The sequence below is a fragment of the Talpa europaea genome (assembly GCF_964194135.1).
Source record: "Talpa europaea genome assembly, chromosome: 7".
NCBI lineage: Eukaryota > Metazoa > Chordata > Mammalia > Eulipotyphla > Talpidae > Talpa > Talpa europaea.
Genome location: NC_140074.1, coordinates 62,338,103 through 62,359,951, shown reverse-complemented (window position 1 = coordinate 62,359,951; position 21,849 = coordinate 62,338,103). Strand labels below are relative to the sequence as shown.

The window sequence follows — 21,849 nt, the reverse complement described above, 5'->3', positions numbered from 1 at the left end:
CATTCTGATTTAATCCTTTTGTCTTAGCACATTATTCCATATATTACAGCATTGTCAGATTAATTTAAGAAAAAGTCTTTTCCAGAAAACAAATAATTAAAGTGGGGAAAAGAGCTAAATAGACACTTTTCCGAAGAAGACATACAAATGGCCAGCAGGCACAAAAAAATGCTTATCACTTACTGTCAGGGAAACGCAAGTTGAAACCAAGAGGAGATACCACCCCACACGTGTGAGAATGGCTTAAATCGTAAAGACCAGAAACAACAAGTGTTGGTGAAGGTGTAGAGAAAAAGGAACCCTCTTACCCTGTTGGTAGGAATGTAGATTCGTCCGGCTTCTATGGAAAACTGTGGAGGTTTCTCAGAAGGTTAAAAATGGATCCTTCCACACGACCTAGCAGTTCCACTTTTGGCTGTCTACCTGAAGAATGCAAAAAAAGATGTTGGATTTTTTTTTTTTTAAAACATAGACTATCCCATTAAAAAAAAGGGAATTTGAAGAGTTTAGATTTTTTTGATATTTAATCAATGCAGTCTCTGGATGCTGCAAAGAACCCATTATCTTCATGATCTCTTTGCCTCTAGCCCTAACTACACAACAGGTGGAGCACTTGTCCCCCAAGTACAGATTTGTAGAATGCTTTCATTTTTATATTTTTCTGAGACACTTTTATTATAGTATCTTCTGAATGGATACATGTAATTAAGAAACCTATTTCCCCCCTATGATCTCATCTGCTAGTGTCCCCTTTGCAGTAGAGAGTGCTGAGTGGTGGTGCACAGCAGCGTAGAATCTTAGTTACTCCCCGGTGGCATACCTGCCAGTTCTGTAGACTGGTAGGACCAACTGTTGTGTTTGTTACTCTACAGACTGCTGAGTGGAGCTGCTGATTGACTTCCTAAGTCAGTAGGCTAAAATTTTTGTACTAAAAAGAACTGCATTAGGGCCTCCCCAGTGGCACAGCGGTTGAGCGCTGGGTTGCGAAGCTGCCAGCGGCCTCTGCGGTGCCAGTTCGATCCCCAGCTGCTCCCCTGCCACCAGAGGAGGGTCTCACATGGTGTGCAGACCTCTCCTGCCTCCCGCTGCTCCCCTCAGCAGTGGGCTTCGGTCCTTCTGCCTGCTCTGCTCCCCACTCTGGTTCTGATGAGTTCTCGCCCTCCCGCGCTTCTGGCTGTACCCAGTGCATATATAAACAAAACAAACAAATAAATAAATAAAACATGCCTCTATTAAAACAAACAAACAAACAAACTATTAAAAAGAACTGCATTCGTTTTGAAGAATAAGATGCACTGCAAAAGGTCTATAGTTGACTCGACTAATACTTGGAAATAGTAATTGATATTCTTGTTAATTGGTGTTCTTGACATTGTTCCTTTCTTATAGGTGGTATATGATGGACTTTTCGGTACAAGTACAAATTCAAAATTAAGAACATTGTCTCTGCAATTTGTGCATCACATTTGTATAACGTAAGTTTTTTGAACAGCTTGTAAAGTTTTCAAGTTGTTGGAATGGTAATGATTCTAGTATATCTTACCTAAAATTAATCCTGTTATCTTAAAACTTTTAGATTTTAATTGTTTATATAAGTGTATTTCACTCTATCTCTATTTTAACTGATTATCAAAAAAGGTAGTAATAGCAATTTTCTTTTCTTGCTTTGTCTGTGTATGTTATTTTTTTAAAAGCTGCCCAGAAATCAAGATTAAGCCACTAGGTCCAATGCTTTTGAATGGCCTCACCAAGCTAATCAATGAATATAAAGAAGTAAGTGTTAATTTCATAAATATTTTATATTTTAAAATATTTTGTTATAAACCTTTCTGGTCTGCATGTTGATTTAGTTAAGTTTTGCTGGCTTTTCTTCATTTCTTAACATATTTAGTTGAAGTGGGGCAAATTTTAGACAGTACTTCATCTTTTACTTTTTTTGAAAATGAAAAAAAAAAACCTGATACTCTTGAGGAGTCTTATGGCTAATTTAACATAACTCAAAGCAGCATCCATTTGGAGGTACTGTGTAAAAAATGGAATTAAAATTTGTTTTGTAGTTTATTTTCATAAGGGCCTATTTGGATTTGCTTGTATTGAGAAATTGTTAGTTATTAGGGACTGAGATTTTACTGATTCAAAATTCTGTCAAAACATGCATTCAGTAAATTTTTGATTCCTTATCTAATTGGGATGAGGATTCCTTGGAATGTAGATTTTTGAATCCTCTTTGTCTTTGCTGCATCGTTCTCACCATTTCCAGGCTTGCAGGTAAAGTTTTGCTTAAGCAAGGAAAGGTTTCAAGAACTCTAGTTAGCATTTTCCCCCTAAGTTACAGCTAAACATGAATGCATGTTTGCAGTAGTGTGATCAAGATTTTACCGTTTGGAGTTAGAATTGAGTTTGAATACTAGCTTCATTCTTTGGTGAGTAACTTAAATTCTTTGGACCCCCATTCTCTATTAGAAAAAGAAAACAATGTTGCCATTTCACTGAATTATTATGAAGATTAGGAGAGATAAATATGTCCATCGTTCAGCACAATGAATTGGTAAAACACTGTCCCTTCTTACGCAGCTGTGCTCTGGGGGCTGTGTTAGGCCTGAATGACCTATCTTTCTCCTATTGAATAGTGCTTGCATGGTTTTATAAATAACCTTCTGATTATTTTAATGACATAGTCAGATGCTTTGGGTGGTAGGTAGAAATAAAAAAATGCTTTGGAACATTTAGGGGAGAAACTATATTTAAAAATAGATTAGAGAGGCCAGATAGAGCACTGGGCTCTAATCCTCTTACCTCCAGATGACAACGGCATGTTTTTTCAACAGGTATCCATCTAGGTGTGGAAGGGGGAATCCTCCGTTAAATGTATGAACTTCAGCTGATAGAAGTGTTGCTATGTTCTGAGTAATCAGCAAGACTCTGTTTTCATAAAACCATGTAAAGTGGATCTGTATTTTGAGTGGGAGGATTACAAACTCACTTGATGACTGATTGCTTTAAATGTTTTATGGTGGAAGATATGAGGAGCCATTCATTATAGTACAGAGTTTTAGAAAATCACTCCCAAACTTAACGTACTTCTGGGTGAGAGAGGGAGGATTCCAGTCTGTTGGACCAGTGATGAATTTTCTCATGAGTTAAGCTGCTTCATGAGTATGTTGAAGATGAGTTCTGGTGTTTGCAGGTTACATAGTATTGACAATACCATGAACTTAGATCAGTTAAGAGAATCTTTTTATATGTTACTGCTGCATTTTTCTTTTGAAGTGAATTGGGGATTCAAGTTTTGTTTTGTTTTTCCTTTAGTAGTGTGATGAACTCTGGGTTTGGACATTTTTGTTTGTTTTGCTCAGGTGCTAGTATCATGTACTCAGGCAGAGTAGCAAGGAGTAAAGTAATGCATGCAATTGCAGCAAAAAGGTTTGCCGTTTACTATTTTTTTTGTCTGTTTTTTGTTCTTTTTTTTTTCTTTCTTAATTTCAAGGACCCTAAGCTACTGTCAATGGCATATTCAGCTGTTGGAAAACTCTCCAGGTGAGTAAACTCTTTTTCAGTGAGGGATATCCTGTTGGTAAACTAAGAAAAACGATGTGTATTTAATAATGGATGGAGAATAAATTAGTTGTGATTCTGAAAGGAAATGTATTTAATGGCCCTAGATGTTTAGAAGTAACTTCTTTGTAGAAGGAAAATGATGTGAGACACTTTAATTTACATTTGAAATTACGTTGCCATATTAAACGGTGGTCTTGAAATGAGATTTTGAACTGGATTTTGTCATAATGAGTTATTTTCTTGTATCCTGGAGACATTTGATTGTCTTTAAGTGTTCTTGTTGCTACTTACTTTGAGTCTTTATTAACTCTAATAATCAAGGTTTTCCTAGTGATTCTCTTTTCTGATATGATTCTTTATGATTCTGAGTGACTCTGCTTCCAAAGATGGATTTTCCTCTTCCACTTAGTATGATTTCCTCCTCCTCTTCCTCCTGGTGTCCTCTTCCATCACTGTATTTCTAGGTAGGGAGGTAGAGGTGCAGTGACCTCAGTGGCACCATGTGTTGCTGCTACCCCAGCGCTTCCACCCTACTGTATTGGCCTGTGTAGGCTAGGTCTTGCTTTCTGTATTGTGCAGGGAAAGGAGCTTTGGGGCTCAGACGAAAGCTACCCTAGATGTGATGTAGTGCAGGGTTGTCAGCAGTCCTTGTCTCGTGTCTGTTGGCATGAAGTAACAAAGCCCATCATCATAATAGCTTTTAATTTAAATAGCAATTTGGTCTTAATTATCTGTTTTCTTTATATTAAAATCAGAAATGTTAACTGAATGCATGGAATATTATAAAGGGTATCTATCTGGATAGCATGTATGTTAATCAAAGGTTACTTAGATAGTTGAGGAATTAAATATGTACTTTAAAATATTTGGTTCATTGGGGAGGTAATCTAATGATGCTACTAACATTGTGTTCAGAGATGAAAGTGCAAGTTCAGGAATATTTATGTTGTTTTGTTTTCTTCCAGCTTGTGGAAATCTATGATAATAATGAGGGTCTTATATTCTCTTACAGTCGAATGCCTCATTTATTCACTAAGGATATAGCTCTTGTGCAGCAGCTTTTTGAAGCCCTATGTAAGGTAGGGAGATACCTGGAAAGTTTATGCTGTTTGGATGCTCTCCTGAATGCCCAAAAGGAGGGAAACATTATCTTTACTATCTTTATAGGAAGAGCCCGAGACGAGACTTGCTATTCAAGAAGCACTATCTATGATGGTTGGAGCTTATAGTACCTTGGAAGGAGCACAGCGAACTCTCATGGAGGCGCTTGTGGCTTCGTACTTAATAAAGGTAGGTCTAGATATGTGCACTACGGTGGCTGGCGCACGTACATACTACATTTTTAAGAACAAGATTTGAATTACCTTGTTAATTATCTTAACAACTAAGAGGAATGCTTACTTTCGTTTGGCTTATGATTTATGATTTATTTTTAGTTCTTCCTGATGGAAATCTGATTTTAGGAGAGAAATCTGGTGATGGTCACAGAAACTTTATGTTTAAGGTCTTCCATGTTGGAAAACTGCTATTAATGTCATGTCCTCCATGTTGGAAGATTTTTATCTTAACTGATAGTGAGCGCTCAAGTCCATAGATTTCAAAGGTAGCATCAGGGGAGACAGGCAGAGGGATTTTATATATATATATTAAAAATTTTTTTATATCAAAATAAGTATGTTGGAAGTCAATCAATACCATCATACCTACTTTTCTTCCTTCTAGTCCTTTTTATTTGGTTTTCATGAGAGTTTGTAGGAGAATTTTGAACATCTGTAGATATGCAGGCATATGTACACCTGGTATATATTATACATTATAAAATAATATATTATGTATTTTCTTTAGTCAGTCATCTTCCATTTCTAGTGGAAAGATGGAGATTGAAGAGGGAGTGCTGTCAGACAGGGAGATTGAAGAGGGAATGCTGTCAAAAATACTAGTGAGAAGAATGTATATTGTGTCCTACTGATTTGACTGGCATATTTAATACATTCATATTGAGGGAATTATACAACATTGAGAAAGGTATCTGATGTCTGTGAAAATATCACAGAATAATTATGTACACTCAGAAAAATTCCTTTTTGGCAAGTAGATTGCTGTAGACTCCCTTTGCCAGCTGCTCTTGGTGTCCATTGTATATAACTCATGATCATATGTCACAGAAAAAAAGAATAGGCCTGGGCTTCCCCGGTGGCACATTGGTTGAGCGCTGGGCTACGAAGCTGCCTGCAGCCTCCGCAGCACCAGTTTGATCCCCAGCCACCAGGTGAGGGTCCCACATGGTGCGCAGACCTCTCCTGCCACCCACTGCTCCCCTCAGCAGTGTACTTCGGTCCTTCTGCCTGTTCTGCTCCCTGCTCTGGCTCTGGTGAATTCTCACCCTCCCGTGCTTCTGACTACCCAGTACTTGTATAAATAAATAAATAAATCTTTAAAAAAAATAGACCTCATTTTAGGAAGCTCATTTGGACACTTAAGAGTACAAAGAAGTAAGATTCTTAATTATAATGTATGTGGGTATGGTTATACTCTTGCAAATCAAATCATGTAACAATATTACCAAGCTAAACTAATTTGTTTCTTTTCTCATACTGCATTTAAGGCAATCAGGGTCCAGGCTAAATCTTAAAGACCAGTCCTTAACACTGTTGCTCTTTAAATCTCAGGAAGTGCTAAAGATCAAGAACACCAGAATCCATGGGACAGAATATATTTCCTTTTGCTGTCATCTCAATTCTGTTGTAGCTGGAGGACTGACTGGGTTGGGGTGGGGGAAGTACAGGAGAACAAACCTTTCCTGGTTGAACTTTGTACACTGTTAACCCTTTTAAGCTAATTGAATGTATTTATGTAGTTGAGACTGCTTGGGAGTCAGTTTTAACTGTAGAGTGGATATGAAACAGTTGGAGGTATTTTGCTTCAGAGTTGTAGGGATTCTAGGTAAACTCTGTTTCCTGAAAAATACCTGAATTTCACTTGTGTTACTGAGTTTGAGAGGTGGGGAAGCAGAGGTAATGACAAGAAACTGTCAGTCATTTTGGTCTCTGTACACGCACATCCTTGGCACAATCTTGGGACCATTTTTGGGCCGAGGGTGAGTGCGTCCTGAGAGGTTCTCTGATGGTGATCTTTGTGGTCTTGCTTTCCTTGGAGGAGCCTCTTAGATCAGAAATGTACTTTTTAAGTAATAACTCTGTTTAAACAGCTTTAAAGATATGATTAAAGATCTTGAACAAAGAGTTTGTCTTGATTTTATTTATTTGGATACATATCTATTGAGTTAGCAACTTAAATTTTGATTGTTGCAACTAATATAACTTAACTAGACTGAAATGAATTGTTGGTAATTGGAATTTTTAAAAAAAGGGTCTCTCTCTGTATTTTCATTTTTATGTCAATAGCCTGAAGTTCAAGTTCGACAGGTGGCTGTGAAATTTGCCAGCACGGTGTTTCCCTCAGATCATATACCTTCCAGATATTTGCTCTTATTAGCTGCAGGAGATCCGTAAGTATCAAAAGGTCTTAATTTGAATTTGGGTTTATATAAAATTTATGTGAATATTACTAAAACTTAACGGTTGCCTGCAGTGTTCATTTATGGAATTTAGAAGCAGTTTGCTCAACAGTTAAAAGTATGACCCTTGATATGCTATAGACACATAGTCGTGTGTGTGTGTTTGTATCTATATAACACATACTGTGTTTATATTTATAAAATATACATAGGTTACATGTATATATTAATGCGTGAATAGATAATATAGAGAAGTGTTTATGAATTAATCAAGTGTAGATAGAACAAATTATTGTTACATAATATAATTATATCTCAAAATCAAACTGTAAGGAGAAAAAAAGATGAAATGTTTATTGATTCAAATGTATTTTAGTACTATGTTAATGGAATATTATCTTGTTTCTAGTAGAATACTAAGATTTTTAATGAGTTGTGTATATTGAATTTTGTTTTAATGATTATATTACTACATTTTTTTGGTATGATACATATTCTGAAACATGTGATTCTGAAGTTGGGACATACCTTTAAAAGCCATGAGTATATATAAATAAGTGTATATGTACATGTTAAAATTAAAATTTTTATCAAATCTATTATCTTTAAATCCATGAAGCATTTTAATGTATTTCATAATAGCAATTTCATTACTTCAACTAGTGATTGGAACTTTTGCATCTTTTATGTGAGGTTCTTGCATATTTTTTTCTTTTTTGTGGTAGACTTAGGAAACTTCATCATCTGTGCTTAGGAATGGTTTAAATAAAATCAATCACTATTCTGATTGGTCCAGTATAAGCCCTTCAAACCATTTTTTTTTCCTTATAAGTTTTTAAAATTTTGCTATCTTTTTTTCTAACTTTATTGAGATATGACTGACATATTACATTATGTAAGTTTAAGATACACAGTGTGTTGATTTTACGCATTTTTATATCACAAAATAATTAGTGTTAACCATGGTATTAGCTCACACTTGTATCAACTCATAATTACCATTCTTTTTTGTGGTGGCAATGTAGGAACTACTTTCTTAGCATCTTTTAAGATTATAGTGGTATTATTGACTATAATCACTATGCTGTATATTAGCTCTTTAGAAACTTTTCATTTTTATAGCTAGAAGTTTATATTCTTAGACCAGCAACTCCTGTCTTCACCTCCTCTCCCCTACCCACTCTTGCTACTTGGAAATACCATTCTACTCCCTGTTTTTATGAGTTTAGCATTTTTGGCTAGAGCTTTTTTGTTGGAATTTTAATTATATTTCAAAGGTTATTGCCAGGCCCCAATGTTGGCTTTTTCTTCTCATACAGCTGCATTTATATTTGGTTAAAGTGGCTTTGGATTGTTAATCTGTATTCTGGTGCTCTACTGTTTGTCATTTTTCTATCTTAGGTTCCTAACCACAGGCAGAGGTCACAAACTCTGTGGCCAAGATGGCAGTTTACATTAGAGCTGTATTTTTGAGCCAGTCAGATGGACTGCCAGGCAAAGCTCTTGACCCACTGAGCCTTGTCTCTTAAGTGCTGAAAATTAGCTTTATTAAAGAAAACTAATCAACAGTTTTTCTTCAATTTAGTTAAAACTGTTCTGAGTAAATATTAAAAGTCTTTCTTTTTGATTTTACTCTGTTAAGAAAACTAGAAACAATTCAGAGGCAAGTAAAATAAAGACTTAAAAGAACCTTTATATGGTTTTTGGATAAAACTTTACCTGTAGGTAGTCTGAAATTGGTTTTGTATTTTTACACATTAATTTCATATTATCAGCTACTAGTTGTACATAATTAGAGCAGAATCCATAAAGGTGTAAGAGGGCGTAAGGTAGTGTGCATGGGTCACTGGAGGAGAGGGATTGACTTTTTAAAATATATATTTCAGTTTATGATTTACCTCTAATAAGGATAAGGCATAGACATAGCTATTTATATAATGAATCTTGTTTTTTTTCTTTGGGTAAAATTCAAAAGATGGATTTATAGGATTTACCAAATCTCTTAAAATTTCCAAGAACTAATTTCTTTCTTACCATGTATTTTATGATTCTTTATTTGATAATTAAGGCATTTTTCCGCAATCAGATAAGATTGCTGTTCTTAACTCTTCAAATGATCATTCTCCAATTGGTTGAAATTTCTTTTTTATTAATGTTTGTCTTTCTGAAAGACGGGAAGAAGTTCATGGAGAAGCACAGCGAGTATTAAGGTGTCTTCCTGGTAGAAACAGAAAAGAAAGTGTTGCTAAGCAGATGCCTTCTTTCCCAGAGATGGTGTATTATATCCAAGAAAAGGTAAGCATTGAACTTCAGATAAATTAGTTTGAATCATGTAATGGAATGATGACAGTAAGCATAACATTTTTTTAGGTTAAAAAGTGTGATCATTTAACTTTAAACAGTATTAAAGTTTCTAAAAATGTTAATATTTACAAGAGGAACAAAATGAGAAAAGTAGAATTCTCAGTGTAATCTTGCCCAAATCTGAATTACTTAACAATTCTTTCTATACTCTTTAGTATCTTAGTTGTATTTAAAACTGTTTTCCCTTGGTATAACTTGCTTAGAAATACATCTTTTTATTTTTAAAAGCATTTTTTAGGGAATCATCAGTTTAAGAATGCTTCAGGAAGCAGTCGATTTTTACACTGAAATCATAAGAGAACATCTCATCTGCTGTGCAAATCTCCTCTTTTCACACTCTGCTTTCTGCTGGTAGAGCAGAGAGAGAATAGGCCGTCAGCCCCCAGCCTTGTCCTGATCCCACTTTTTACATCAGTGTTTCTTTGAATATTCTGGGGGAGTGCCTTCCCCTCTACTGGAGGCCCTAGCTTCTTGCTAGATAGAAATCTTCAGGGAGTTGGGGTTGGGATGGAGCGGCTATGATTCTTTTCTCTGTCAGCACACGTACATATGGTCAGAGATAGATTTTCCCCTGCCTCCATGGTTAATGGGCATAACTAGCATGCAGTGACGTGGGATGACAGTGTCAGTAAATGCTTACAGTGGGTTATTCTTTTTAAACAAGCCAGTGAAAACACAAGGAATGAAAACTACTACATCTGTCACTTAGGGTTTGAGGGATATGTGCAGTTAGAAGGATTAATGGGAAAATGTTTTGGCTAGAAAATCAGTGACCTGTAATGTAGCCAGAAGTAGTTATTTCTGAGTTGAGGAAGGGTGTCTGCTCCATGTGTCAGTTTCTGTATTTGTTTTACACTTATTAGGCTTCCCATCGAATGAAAACACCAGCCAAGTACATGACTGGAACCACCGTCCTCCCATTTAACCCAGCAGCCTTTGGAGAGGTAGGACTGGCACAGATTTTTATTTTGCTTTCTTAAAGTTCTAAAAAGATATTCACACTCAAAGAGATGTCTGAATTTTTTGTGTCCTATGTAAATCCATGCATTGATCTATCATATACTTTGTTAAAGAAAAACAATATTTGTAAATGGTTTATTATATTTCATAATACTCTGTGCATATATGTAGCTCAGTGAGTATCTGAAAAAATTGGGTGCTCTGCATTGATTTTGACGGATTTTACAGCAAGTTAAGTTTGAAATTTAAATTTATTATTGATGTCTGGTTTATCTAGTTTTGAAGTTTAGAGAGTTAGATTAATTTATGTTTACTAAGGGAAGTTTTATTTAAATCATTGTCTTGTACTAATTAAATAATGAGATAATTTTGTTCAGAGTAAGAATACCCACAGTGAAATTGCTGTCTGCCCTATTTAATTGTCAAGGAATGCTGTTTCTAGAGGACTCCTTAGTAACCAGCTTACATCAGAGGTTTTGATGATAGGTGTTCTGTAGGTGATTTGAATTGTTTCCTCAAATTCATGTGTCAGAGAGATAATAACTGGAATTTCACAAGAAATAGATCATCTGACCTAGGTTTCTTTCTAGTGTCTGTCTAGCTTCTTTCTCCTCCCCCTCACACACTTACACATTTAAAAAAAAAATTGTTTTCATTGTAATTTTTTAGACATTTTAAATTTATTGAAAGAAATTCTGGATGTATGAAAGCTTGTTGTGTAAAATTTTCTCCAGTTAACATACTGAATCATTTTTCTAGTTTCTGTGAGGATTGTTCACTAACTTAATGAAATAAGCTTGGGGGGGATCAAAAGTGGAAACGGTCACTTTGAAGAATACCCTCCAACTTGGGTTTCTTTAGCCCTTACCACGTGTTCTCTCTTCTGTTTGCAGATCGTTCTATACTTGCGCATGTGCCTGGCTCACAGTGCAGGTGTGGTGCCCACCTCTCAGAGCTTGGCTGATATGCAAGACCACTCCCCTGCCATTGGACGCTACATCCGGACTTTAATGTCAGGCAGCCAGGCCACATCCTCCTCGTCCTCTTCCAAGAGTGGAGAAACCAACCCCGTTCAGATCTATATTGGTCTGCTTCAGCAGCTGCTAGCAGGTGTTGGAGGTAGGAGGTTGTGAGACTGAGGTCAGGTATGCAAGTGCTTCAGTGGAAATCTAAACTTTAACCTCAGCTGAAAATAAAAGCAAAATTATTTTCTCTCTCCACTATTGTAACTGAACTTTAAGTCTTTGTTTCTTTTCTAAACTTATCTGATTCATCCTTTGTATACCATTTCTCTGTACAGAAAGAAAGGCTAACAATAGGTAACACAACTGTACTTTGGAGGTGGGTGAGAAGAATAGGGCATCATTTTATAGATAACCTAGCTGTAAATTTCCTGTAACACAACTGTACTTTGGAGGTGGGTGAGAAGAATAGGGCATCATTTTATAGATAACCTAGCTGTAAATTTCCTGTATTGAATCACATACTGTATTAAGGTTACACTTTAAAGGAACTTAGAGGTCCTGTATGTTTGTCACTTTTCTTGAAATTAAAATGGCTCTGAATTCTTTTCTTTTTGAGGTTTGCCAGTCATGTACTGCCTGTTGGAAGCTGTGTCAGTGTATCCAGAAAAGCTGGCTACCAAATTTGTAGACAAAACAGAATGGATAAAGGTATGTCCATTGCCTGCATGTTGCCCTTTATTTGTTGTATTCAGAATTTTGCTTTAATGATTTTTGTCTCCCCACCAGTGTTCCTATGATCTTTTCTGCCTTTGGGTCATTTTGAAAACTCTTTTCATCAGACACTTAATGGGAATCTTGTAGGTCAGTGTATTTCAGTTGTCCTTCTATGTGGGAGTTGAGCTGAGTCATAAAGGTAAAAAATAATAAATTCTTTGTTTTTAAAAGTTAAAAAGAAGTAATAGATTTGTATAATTTAAGTTGAAAAATATGTAAAATACCTTCTTTAATTACTCTCCCTCACTTACCCAAATTGTTCAGTTTTCTCCTTCCTTTCTCACTTGACAAATACATAAGGCATCACTTATTTATAAGTGGTATTTATTTATAAATTATTTATTTATTTATAAGCATATTCAATTTTTCTCCTTTTACACAAAAGGTAGCATCGTTTCACACTTTATTTGTGCCTTTTTTCACTTATGTTAGCCCGTGGAACTGTTGTCATAGAGCAATGGGAGGAGAGCCTCTTCGTGTAACAGCCTCACTGTTTGAATTGTGATAGTTTATTCTAGATCGTTACTCATGGTCATTGAGGGTATTTGAAGTTTACTGCAATAACAGCCCATCCTTTTGAATATCAAGAAGTATAATTTTTAGATAGGTTCCCCAGTAGTGGAATTGAGGACATGGGCTTTTGCAGTTTTTGTAGATAGTGTACCTCCTCCTTGTAAGCATTACTGGCTTGCATTCCCACCAGCCATGTTAGGAGTGTTCTTGTCTTCTGGTCACACCAGAAAGGATTGCTAGATTTAGTGATGAACATCTTTTTTTTTTTTTTAAAGATTTATTTTATACAAGCACTGGGTACAGTCAGAAGCGCGGGAAGGTGAGAGAATTCACCAGAGACAGAGCTGGGAATAGAATGGGCAGACCGACGAAATACACTGCTGAGGGGAGAAGCGGGCGCAGCAGAAGTCTGCACGCTGCCATGTGTGACTCTCGCCAGTGGCCAGGGATTGAACTGGTGCTGCAGAGGCTGTGGGCAGCTTTGCAGCCCAGCGCTCAACTGCTGCGCCACCAGGGGAGGCCCTAGCAGATGAACATCTTAAATTTGAGTTTCAGATAAACAGTGAATTTTTTTTTACATGTCATGTATGTGTTTGTTTTTTTGCACATACAGAGTCTCATGAATAGCAGTAAGGAGGAGATGCGTGAACTGGCAGCACTATTTTATTCTGTGGTGGTATCTACAGTGTCGGGAAACGAGTTGAAGTCCATGATAGAACAGCTTATAAAGACTACAAAAGACAGTCACGTATGTTGTCAGTTTTGTCTTTATCCTTTATTGTGGGAGAGTTTTACAAAAGCATCTAATATATTTTCAGTTTTTGTGTTCTTGTTTAAAAAATGAACTTAGAAATTCCTTGTTTTTATGATTGCAAAGATTAAATAATATAGATTTAATGGGTTCACTCAACAAATTTGAAACCTTATGTCTGATAGGCACTTGGCTTAAGTGCTTGGATTGCATTGGGGAGACTATGTGCAAATCCTGGATACTACCTGTGCTCAGAAATGTCAGTTCCTTTTCCTTCCCCATCAGAAACCTATCATTGTGCCTGTCCCATCAAAAACACACTGTCAGGACCACATGCTTTCAAATATTGCTGCCTACCTTGTGTTTGGAGATTTTAACAATTAGAAATGGGATCTCTTTATTGTATTTTGTTGGCAGTAGGGAGGACCTCTGCTTGAAAATTACAATAGTGTAGTCACATAAGTACTGTGAGCTAGAAGAAAGTGTAGGTCCTGTAGGAGTATGCAAGAGAAGCCCCTCACCCAGAGCTGGCTGGGTGTGGGGTTAGGAAATCCAAATCCTGAAGTGAGTCAAGACACAGATTAACTTTTTTTTTTTTTTGGTGTTTTATCAATGGGAAATATGATTTATCTAATATGAAATCCAAGAACAGTATATCCATCAAACCCAAACTGGTATTAGGTCCTTACTTTATACATAACCAAAAATTATTTCAAAAAGATTAAAAAACAAACAGAAGCTACAAAAATATAATTAAACAAAAAAAATTAAAACCACAAAGACAAAGATAGATCATTGACTATCAAAATTTAAAAGACAGCAACATTCCCCACCCCCTCGCCACAATGGACATATTATTGTAGTTTTTGTTTCCAGAAAAAAATTTTTTTAAAGATTTATTTATTTATGCATACAAGAGCTGGGGCACAGGCCAGAGATGTGGAGTATGAGAGGATTCACCAGAGACAGAGCGGGGAACAGAACAGGCAGACTGACTGAAATACACTGCTGAGGGGAGCAGCGTGCGAACCAGGAGAGGTCTGCTGCGCCATGTGGGTGTCTCTCTGGCCGGCCTGGGATCGAACTTGTGCTGCAGAAGACACAGATTAACTTCTTATTAGGATTCTCTGTTAGAAACTCAAGGTTTCTCTTGTTTACACTTCTGATTCATTAGAGCCCAGTGGAATCTCACCTGACCACTTCATTATTTGACCTTATGTTTTATTGGAGGCACAGCTGTAATAAATGCATAGTTATTTCAGTGCATTCTTACCCTGTGATAGAAAGACAGACATATGCTGTTGTGTTGTTACATTCAGAGCCCGGAGATACAGCATGGATCCTTGCTTGCATTGGGATTCACAGTAGGAAGATACTTGGCTAAAAAGAAAATGAGAATGACAGAGCAGCAAGACCTGGAGACGACAGGTGATTTCCTGCCTGAGCAAGAGCAGCTCATTCAGAGTGCCACGGAAACGATAGGTGGGTAGCATGTGTATGCTGGCTTGGGTGTTGTAGTTCTTGAATAAGGTTAACATTTGTTTCATGCTTTAATTTCTTTTCACAGCATTGCACTATAAAGGTACAAGCTTTCTCATAAAATCTTACTTGATAGTAAATAAATTCTGTATTTTTAATAACAACGAAAGTACTCCTTTTAATGTTTCTATATAACAGAGATGATTCTGTCATGAAAAAAAATTTAAACATTAAGAAAAGGACTCTGCTCTCTTCCCTGTTTCTATAGTGTTTTATTACTGAATAAATTGCTTACTTAAGGAATTCTTTTGTTCCCCTTTGCTTATTCTTCCCTCCACCCCCCCACCCCAGTTGAGGTTGCACTAGTTTACAACACTGTGTGACTCAGAGGTTTAGGTTCACACCTCTTCAGATGTGTGTCGCGACACCACCCCTACCACCCAAGCATCCATATCCTCTTAATACAGTTCATTGGATCCTTTTCTCCCTTTCTTCCCTATCCATCCCCTTTGGTAGCCTCAGTTCTATAGCTAGATTTCTAGGGCTCGCTTTGGTTTAGTTTTGTCTGTTTGTTTTTGTCTCTATTCCTCATATGAGTGAAATCATCTGGTATTTGTCATTCTCCTGACTTCTTATTTAACTTAGCATAATCCCTCTAGTCCCATTCATGTTGTTGCAAATAGCAAGGTTTGGTTTTTTTTTAATAGCTGCATAGTATTCCATTGTGTGTATATACCACACCTTCTTAATGCACTCATCTGTTGTTGGGCAGTTTGGCTGTTTCCATAATTTGGCTATTGTAAATATATTACTGAATAAATGTTAGTGTATTATTAACTGGAAGGTATTACAGACTTTGGTTTTGTTTTGCTATCTTTAAAAAGAGTCTTGAGTACATTGCTGGCTGCTTTGGATCACAGGGGTAATAGTATATTATTCTCTGTTTTTTCCTAAATGTGCTCACAGGCTCGTTTTTGGATAGTACATCACCCCTCTTGGCAATTGCTGCCTGTACAGCTCTGGGTGAAATTGGCAGAAATGGTCCACTCCCAATCCCTAATGAGGGGTCTGGCTTTACCAAATTGCATCTTGTGGAAAGCTTACTAAGTCGAATACCGTCCAGTAAAGAAACAAATAAGGCAAGTCTTTTTCTTTTTTCCTTCCCTTCTGAAATTCTTTTATAACACTGGGCCAACAACCATCTGTTTACAGGTCACTTTCACTACACTGGGCAGATTCATAAATATGGAGAGGAGCTAAACCACAGTTGTAAAGATAATATATGGCATTGCAGCTGGAGGAAGGATTTAATATGGAAAGGAATGATAAAGAAGAAAATCTAGGTGACTGTTTTATTTTGAGTTAGGGAGGATTTGTGTCCCACTTTTGTGTATACACTATTTGACCCAATAACTCCAATTTAGGCCCACAGCTGTTAAGATTTTTCTTGCAAAAGGTGAATAACAGGGTTAAATAGCATTTTAATTTCAGTCCAAATCCAAATCTTAATCTACAACCAGTTGTTTTTAAGAAGTCTAGGCGTTAGTAAGCCTTGTGAGTAATCTGTGGAGGAAAGAACATTTAAAATCTTACAGTTTTAGATAAAATTTTCATAGACTTTAAAACATTTTGTCTGAATTACAAATGATTTAATGAACAGAAAATTCATCTCACTGCAATTTTAATAAACATGTACTCTTACTCTTGATCTGGCTACTACTTCAACTTTTTCTGAGATCATACAGTGTAGTTTTTGCTAGCTATTGCTAACCAACCATTGTTGAATACCAGAAATGTGTCAGGCAGATGCTAGGTGCTTCACATACATTAATTGAATCCTCCAGGTCTATAGTGAAGTATCTATAGTTCTGATCTTTGTTTTCCAGGTGAGGAAATAGAGTTATAGAGAGGTAAAGAAACTGCTTCAGGACACACACCTGTAAAAGCTGCTGAGTTATGATTTGATCCTAGAGCCTCTGGGCTCAGAACGTACATTTATAACTGTTAAAATTTGAGGGATAATAAACCTAGTTAAAAGTTTTCTTCTTTTCAGCTATCCACCATCTACCTTCAGTGTATTATAGACATAATTCTGTAAAATTGTGCATGAATGCATTAAACACATTGCCCTTCTCTGCCATCTCATTTTGTAAACATTGTTTTGCGTTAAAACTTTTACATACTTGTTTTTTAAAAATGAATCTTTTCTTCCAGATGAAAGAACGAGCAATTCAAACACTGGGATATTTTCCAGTTGGGGATGGAGATTTTCCTCACCAGAAGCTGCTCTTGCAAGGTCTGATGGATTCTGTGGAGGTATTTATATTGCTCTCTGATTGTTAGTCATGCAAACAAAAGCCATTTGCTGGTTGAAATTTTGCATGCTATTGAGATTTTAAATTGAACTTCTGTTGATTTATTTGCTGAATGTTTATTGAGTGCCAGCTTTGGACTCATCCCTGTTTCAGGTATAGCCTTGACAAATCACCTAGGTAGGAGATAATCTTTTCTCATATTTTTTAAGTAAAGCATGGGCAGTTTGGGTCGAAGGGGAAACCTATGCATTTGGCTGGATTTGGTGAGCAGGTACTGGATCCATTTGTACTGCGGTGTGATAACTTAAGCTTCTGTCCTTAGACTTCTGCCCAGTGTGGTGAAGGTGACTATAAACAGATGGCTGCTGGCCCAGTGTAATAAGTGTCTTTGCATGAACTGACCTGACCCCTGACCTAGCCTATGTTTTATCACTAACAAAGTCACAAAACATTTTTGTATACCAGCCTCTTTGTGCTTTGAGCTTTTGAAAGACATGTCTTTCTAGGGTTGTTACTGTGCCTCTTAGAAGGCCTTCCCTGACCCCTCATATTATATTCTTTAGTATTTGTGCTGTCATGATCTCCACACTTTTTCTTCATAGTATTTATCCTGGTTCCTAATTGCCCACTCCAGTGAAGGCAAGGTCTCTTTTGCTCACCATTACAAAACAAGCATCTAGCAGTGTGATTGGTAATGGCAGGACTTCAGTGATGGGTAGAGTAATTAAGAGACATTTTCATTTAAGGCAGTAGACTCACGAAGGAGGTATAACTGTATGAATTATATGTCCTACAGACGTGGTGTAGATTTTTGGAGATGAGGTTGTTCTTGGAACCTGAAGGATGTGAGGGAGGAGAGAAGATAGTTGGAACTGAGGACTAAGGCAGCTGAGTGGTGGAACCCATGTTGAATTCAGGTGTCAGGATTCTGAATTCAGTATTTTTTTGAGGTGAATTTTTTGGACAATGATTGATACCCACATCAGGTTCTACCTGGATGTACTGACGTTATACCACTTGGGAAAGCTTATGAGGTTTACTTTTTCATCTTTTTCCTGTTTCAAAATCTGTGAGAAAGGTGGATTTTTTTCTAGTTTTGTTTAACTGAAGATTTGTCAGGATTCTTAACTTGCTATTGAAGCCACTATTTTAAGAGTTTGGAAGTACAGCAATGCATGAAGAGCTAGAAACGTGATGGAGAGAGTCAAGGATAAGAATGAAAAGCAGAAATCAGAGAACAGAGTATCTTCACAGTGTGCTAGGACAAAGGTCTAGAATTTTTTGTTTCTTTTAAATTTTATTATAGAAAATTTTAAACACACATGAAAATAAAATAGTAAGCGCACAATGAATCCTTATGTGCCTGCTTTTATTTCAATTTTATTTTATTTCAACCCCCTCTTTATTTCTGAAATGTTTAAAGGAGTATCTAGATTCATATTATTTATAATTGCAGTTAGATAGTATTGTATTTGTTTGTAAGATCACCATATTGTTGTTAATAATAGAAAACATGTAAGAACAACATAAAGTGAATCTTTAATATAGGACTCTCTGTGTGAAATAACTTTTTTCATCGTGGGTTGCCAACAGACACTTTTGACCAGGGAAACTGTAGGACAAAAGCCTACAAAAGCCTACAGAAGCCTAACTTCTTCCTCAGAGGAGGAAGCATGTGGTATTGCTTGATAGTTCATCAGTTGAGGCTAGAACATATAGCTGATTTAGCTTAGGAATGACTAAACTATTGTATGTATGCTTTGTAGTTTTCCTAAAGGTGAGTATACCTATAGTCCTCATGTTCTTCCATTCCTTGTTCTGTTCTCATCCCCTCAATCCACAGTAGACAGAGAAAAATGCCAAAAGGAACTGATAGGTCCAATTCCGTGTTGAGTTAGTGATTCGTACTTGTGAAGCATGTCAAAATTTCTGAATCAAATTAAAAAAAAAATTGAGTATATATGATGTAGGATTTTTTTTTTAGCATTTGATTTTTTTAGAATAATTTCAAACTTAAGAGTGCAGTTATCAAAATAATGTAACCCTTTTACTTGGATTTACCAAATTTTGATATTTTATTACGTTTGTGCTATCATTCTGTTTTTTTGTTTGTTTTTTTCTGAGCCATTTGGAAATAACTTGCAGGTTATCATGTAATTTTAGAGTGCAAAAAGGAGGTATTAATAAATGATAATGACTTATCTGTTATACAGTTACTACATATTAGTTGTCCACTCAAAACTTTATGTCCATTAACCTCATTTAATCCTTACAATGTAATGAGGTAGGTGATGATATGCTCATGTAACAAACGGAGAAGTTGAGGCTCAGAGCTTAAATAAGGGTGTGTAGCTGCTGAGATACAGAGCTAGCATTTGCTCTGAGATCTGTGTGGTTTCAAAGTCCATACGTTTACCCCCTAGGTAACTGGTGTCATGCTTCCAAAGATTAACAAACATTGCTTCATGGTTCTCTGTTTAGGGTGAGGAATATGACATGGGATTGGAAAAGATCTCCAAGTCATTCTTATTTTCTCAGTTCCTTCGCCCTGCCTCACTTCTGAACCATCCAGTTAGCTGAATGTAGCAGTCCAGGCAGAAGAATAAAAAGCCATGTTTATAAACAAGATATGAAGTTGTCTTTTTATAGAAATGGATATTTTTTTAGAAGTGTTCTCTCTGTTTCATGGATTTTATTCCTTCCCTGTAGGCCAAGCAGATAGAACTTCAGTTCACTACTGGCGAAGCTATTACCAGTGCTGCCATAGGAACGTGTTCTGTGGCTGCCCGGGATGCCTGGCTGGTGACCGAAGAAGAGTACACTCCTCCTGCTGGTACCAGATACTCCGCTAATCAGTTTATAATCATTAAGTAACCCTTTTTCTTCTCTCTCTCTCTCTTTTTTTTTTTTAATCATACAGTATCTTCTTTTATCTCAATGAAATAACCAGGTGCTTGAAGTACTATTATTTCTGTTTTACATTTAGAGGAGGCAAGTCTTATGAGATTATATATTTTTCCACATTACATAATTAGTAAGTAGTAGCACTGGGTACATAATAGGTTTTTTTTTTTTAATTTAAATTTTATTTTTATATTCCCCATACAATTACAACCCCCTTATTTTTACCTCAAGCCCTCCTTTCCCCGCCCCCACCCTCCATAGAGTGTCTCTTGTTCATAGTTATTTGTTGATTTTGATATTTTCTTTCTTATAGTTATTCATTTTCCTGGTCCCTTATTTAAGTTTTCTAGATTCCTGCTATGAGTGAGACCATCCGGTATTTTTCTTTTTTCTTTCTGGCTTATTTCGCTGAGCATGATCCCTTCCAGCGCCATCCATGTTGCTGCAAATTGCATGTGTTTATTTTTTTTGAATGCTGAGTAATATTCCATGGTGTATATGTACCACATCTTCTTGATCCAGTCATCTATTTTTGGGCATTTGGGTTGTTTCCAAATCTTAGCTATTGTAAACAGTGCTGCTATAAACATAGGGGTGCAGGTGCTCTTTGGAATTGATGTTTCTGTGTCCTCTGGGTAAATACCTAGGAGTGGAATTGCTGGATCATATGGAAGCTCTATGTTTAGTAGGTCCAGAAATCTCCACACAGCTCTCCATAGTGGTTGGACCAGTTTGCATTCCCACCAGCAGTGCAGGAGAGTTCCTTTTTCTCCACAGCCTCGCCAACATTTGTTGTTGCTAGTTTTTTTAATATGTGCCATTCTTACTGGTGTGAGATGGTATCTCATTGTAGTTTTGATTTGCATTTCCGTGATTACAATGATGTTGAACATTTTTTCATATGCTGAAACCATAAAATACATAGAAGGAAATAGAGGCGAAACACTACATGATATGCACATCAAAGACATCTTTACAGACACATCACCCAAAGCAGTGATAGTGAAGGCAAAGATAAACAGCTGGGACTACATCAAATTAAAGAGCTTCTGCACAGCAAAAGACACAATAACAAAAAAAAAAGAGAAACCCCACCGACTGGGAGAACATTTTTGCACACAACACTAATGATAAAGGACTGATCACAAAAATCTACAAAGAGCTGATGAGACTCAACAAAAACAAAGAAAATAATCCAGTCAAAAAATGGGCAGAAGAGCTAAAAAGAAATTTCTCTGAAGAGGAAATGCAAATAGCCTTTTTCTTCTCTTTATAATGTTTGAAGCAAGATTAAAAAAAATTGTACCCTTCCTCCAAACAAATTTCACCTTTTTCAAATACTTTTTTTTTAATAGTAAAGCTTTTTTTTTTTTAAGATTGATTTATTCATGCATAAAAGAGCTAGGGTACAGGCCACATGTGTGGGGGTGAGAGGATTCACCAGAGAAAGAGTGGGGAACAGAACAGGCAGATTGACCGAAGTACACTGCTGAAGGGAGCAGCGGGCGAGACAGGAGAGGTCTGCTGTGCCATGTGGGTTAGCTCCCTGGCTTGGAGTCAAACTCATGCTGTAGTGGCTGTCGATAGCTCCATGTTGCTAAGCTTAACCCCTTGTGCCACCAGGGAGGCCTGTGACCTGGATTTTGATCACACTGGTTCTGTTTGTCATTCTCAAGTGAGAACGACTTAAAATTTTGGGTATTTTTTGTTACGGTCTACCAATTTTGCCTGAATAGAAGGAACAGCATT

General features: G+C 36.7%; 1 protein-coding gene across 1 annotated transcript in view; it reads left to right on the top strand.

The window, feature by feature from the left end:
- The window catches only part of ECPAS (Ecm29 proteasome adaptor and scaffold), a gene marked incomplete at both ends in the record, with an annotated part of 98,337 nt that overhangs the window by 50,572 nt on the left and 25,916 nt on the right, over positions 1 to 21,849 (top strand). Inside the window, 15 exons of the mRNA XM_084238500.1 lie at positions 1,390 to 1,475; positions 1,695 to 1,773; positions 3,488 to 3,537; positions 4,571 to 4,637; positions 4,726 to 4,848; positions 6,963 to 7,066; positions 9,247 to 9,370; positions 10,303 to 10,383; positions 11,293 to 11,518; positions 11,981 to 12,072; positions 13,265 to 13,399; positions 14,722 to 14,884; positions 15,848 to 16,020; positions 17,096 to 17,197; positions 19,906 to 20,029. Coding sequence (XP_084094626.1) covers positions 1,390 to 1,475; positions 1,695 to 1,773; positions 3,488 to 3,537; positions 4,571 to 4,637; positions 4,726 to 4,848; positions 6,963 to 7,066; positions 9,247 to 9,370; positions 10,303 to 10,383; positions 11,293 to 11,518; positions 11,981 to 12,072; positions 13,265 to 13,399; positions 14,722 to 14,884; positions 15,848 to 16,020; positions 17,096 to 17,197; positions 19,906 to 20,029 — 1,729 coding nt within the window. The remainder of the gene's footprint in view (positions 1 to 1,389; positions 1,476 to 1,694; positions 1,774 to 3,487; positions 3,538 to 4,570; positions 4,638 to 4,725; positions 4,849 to 6,962; positions 7,067 to 9,246; positions 9,371 to 10,302; positions 10,384 to 11,292; positions 11,519 to 11,980; positions 12,073 to 13,264; positions 13,400 to 14,721; positions 14,885 to 15,847; positions 16,021 to 17,095; positions 17,198 to 19,905; positions 20,030 to 21,849) is intronic.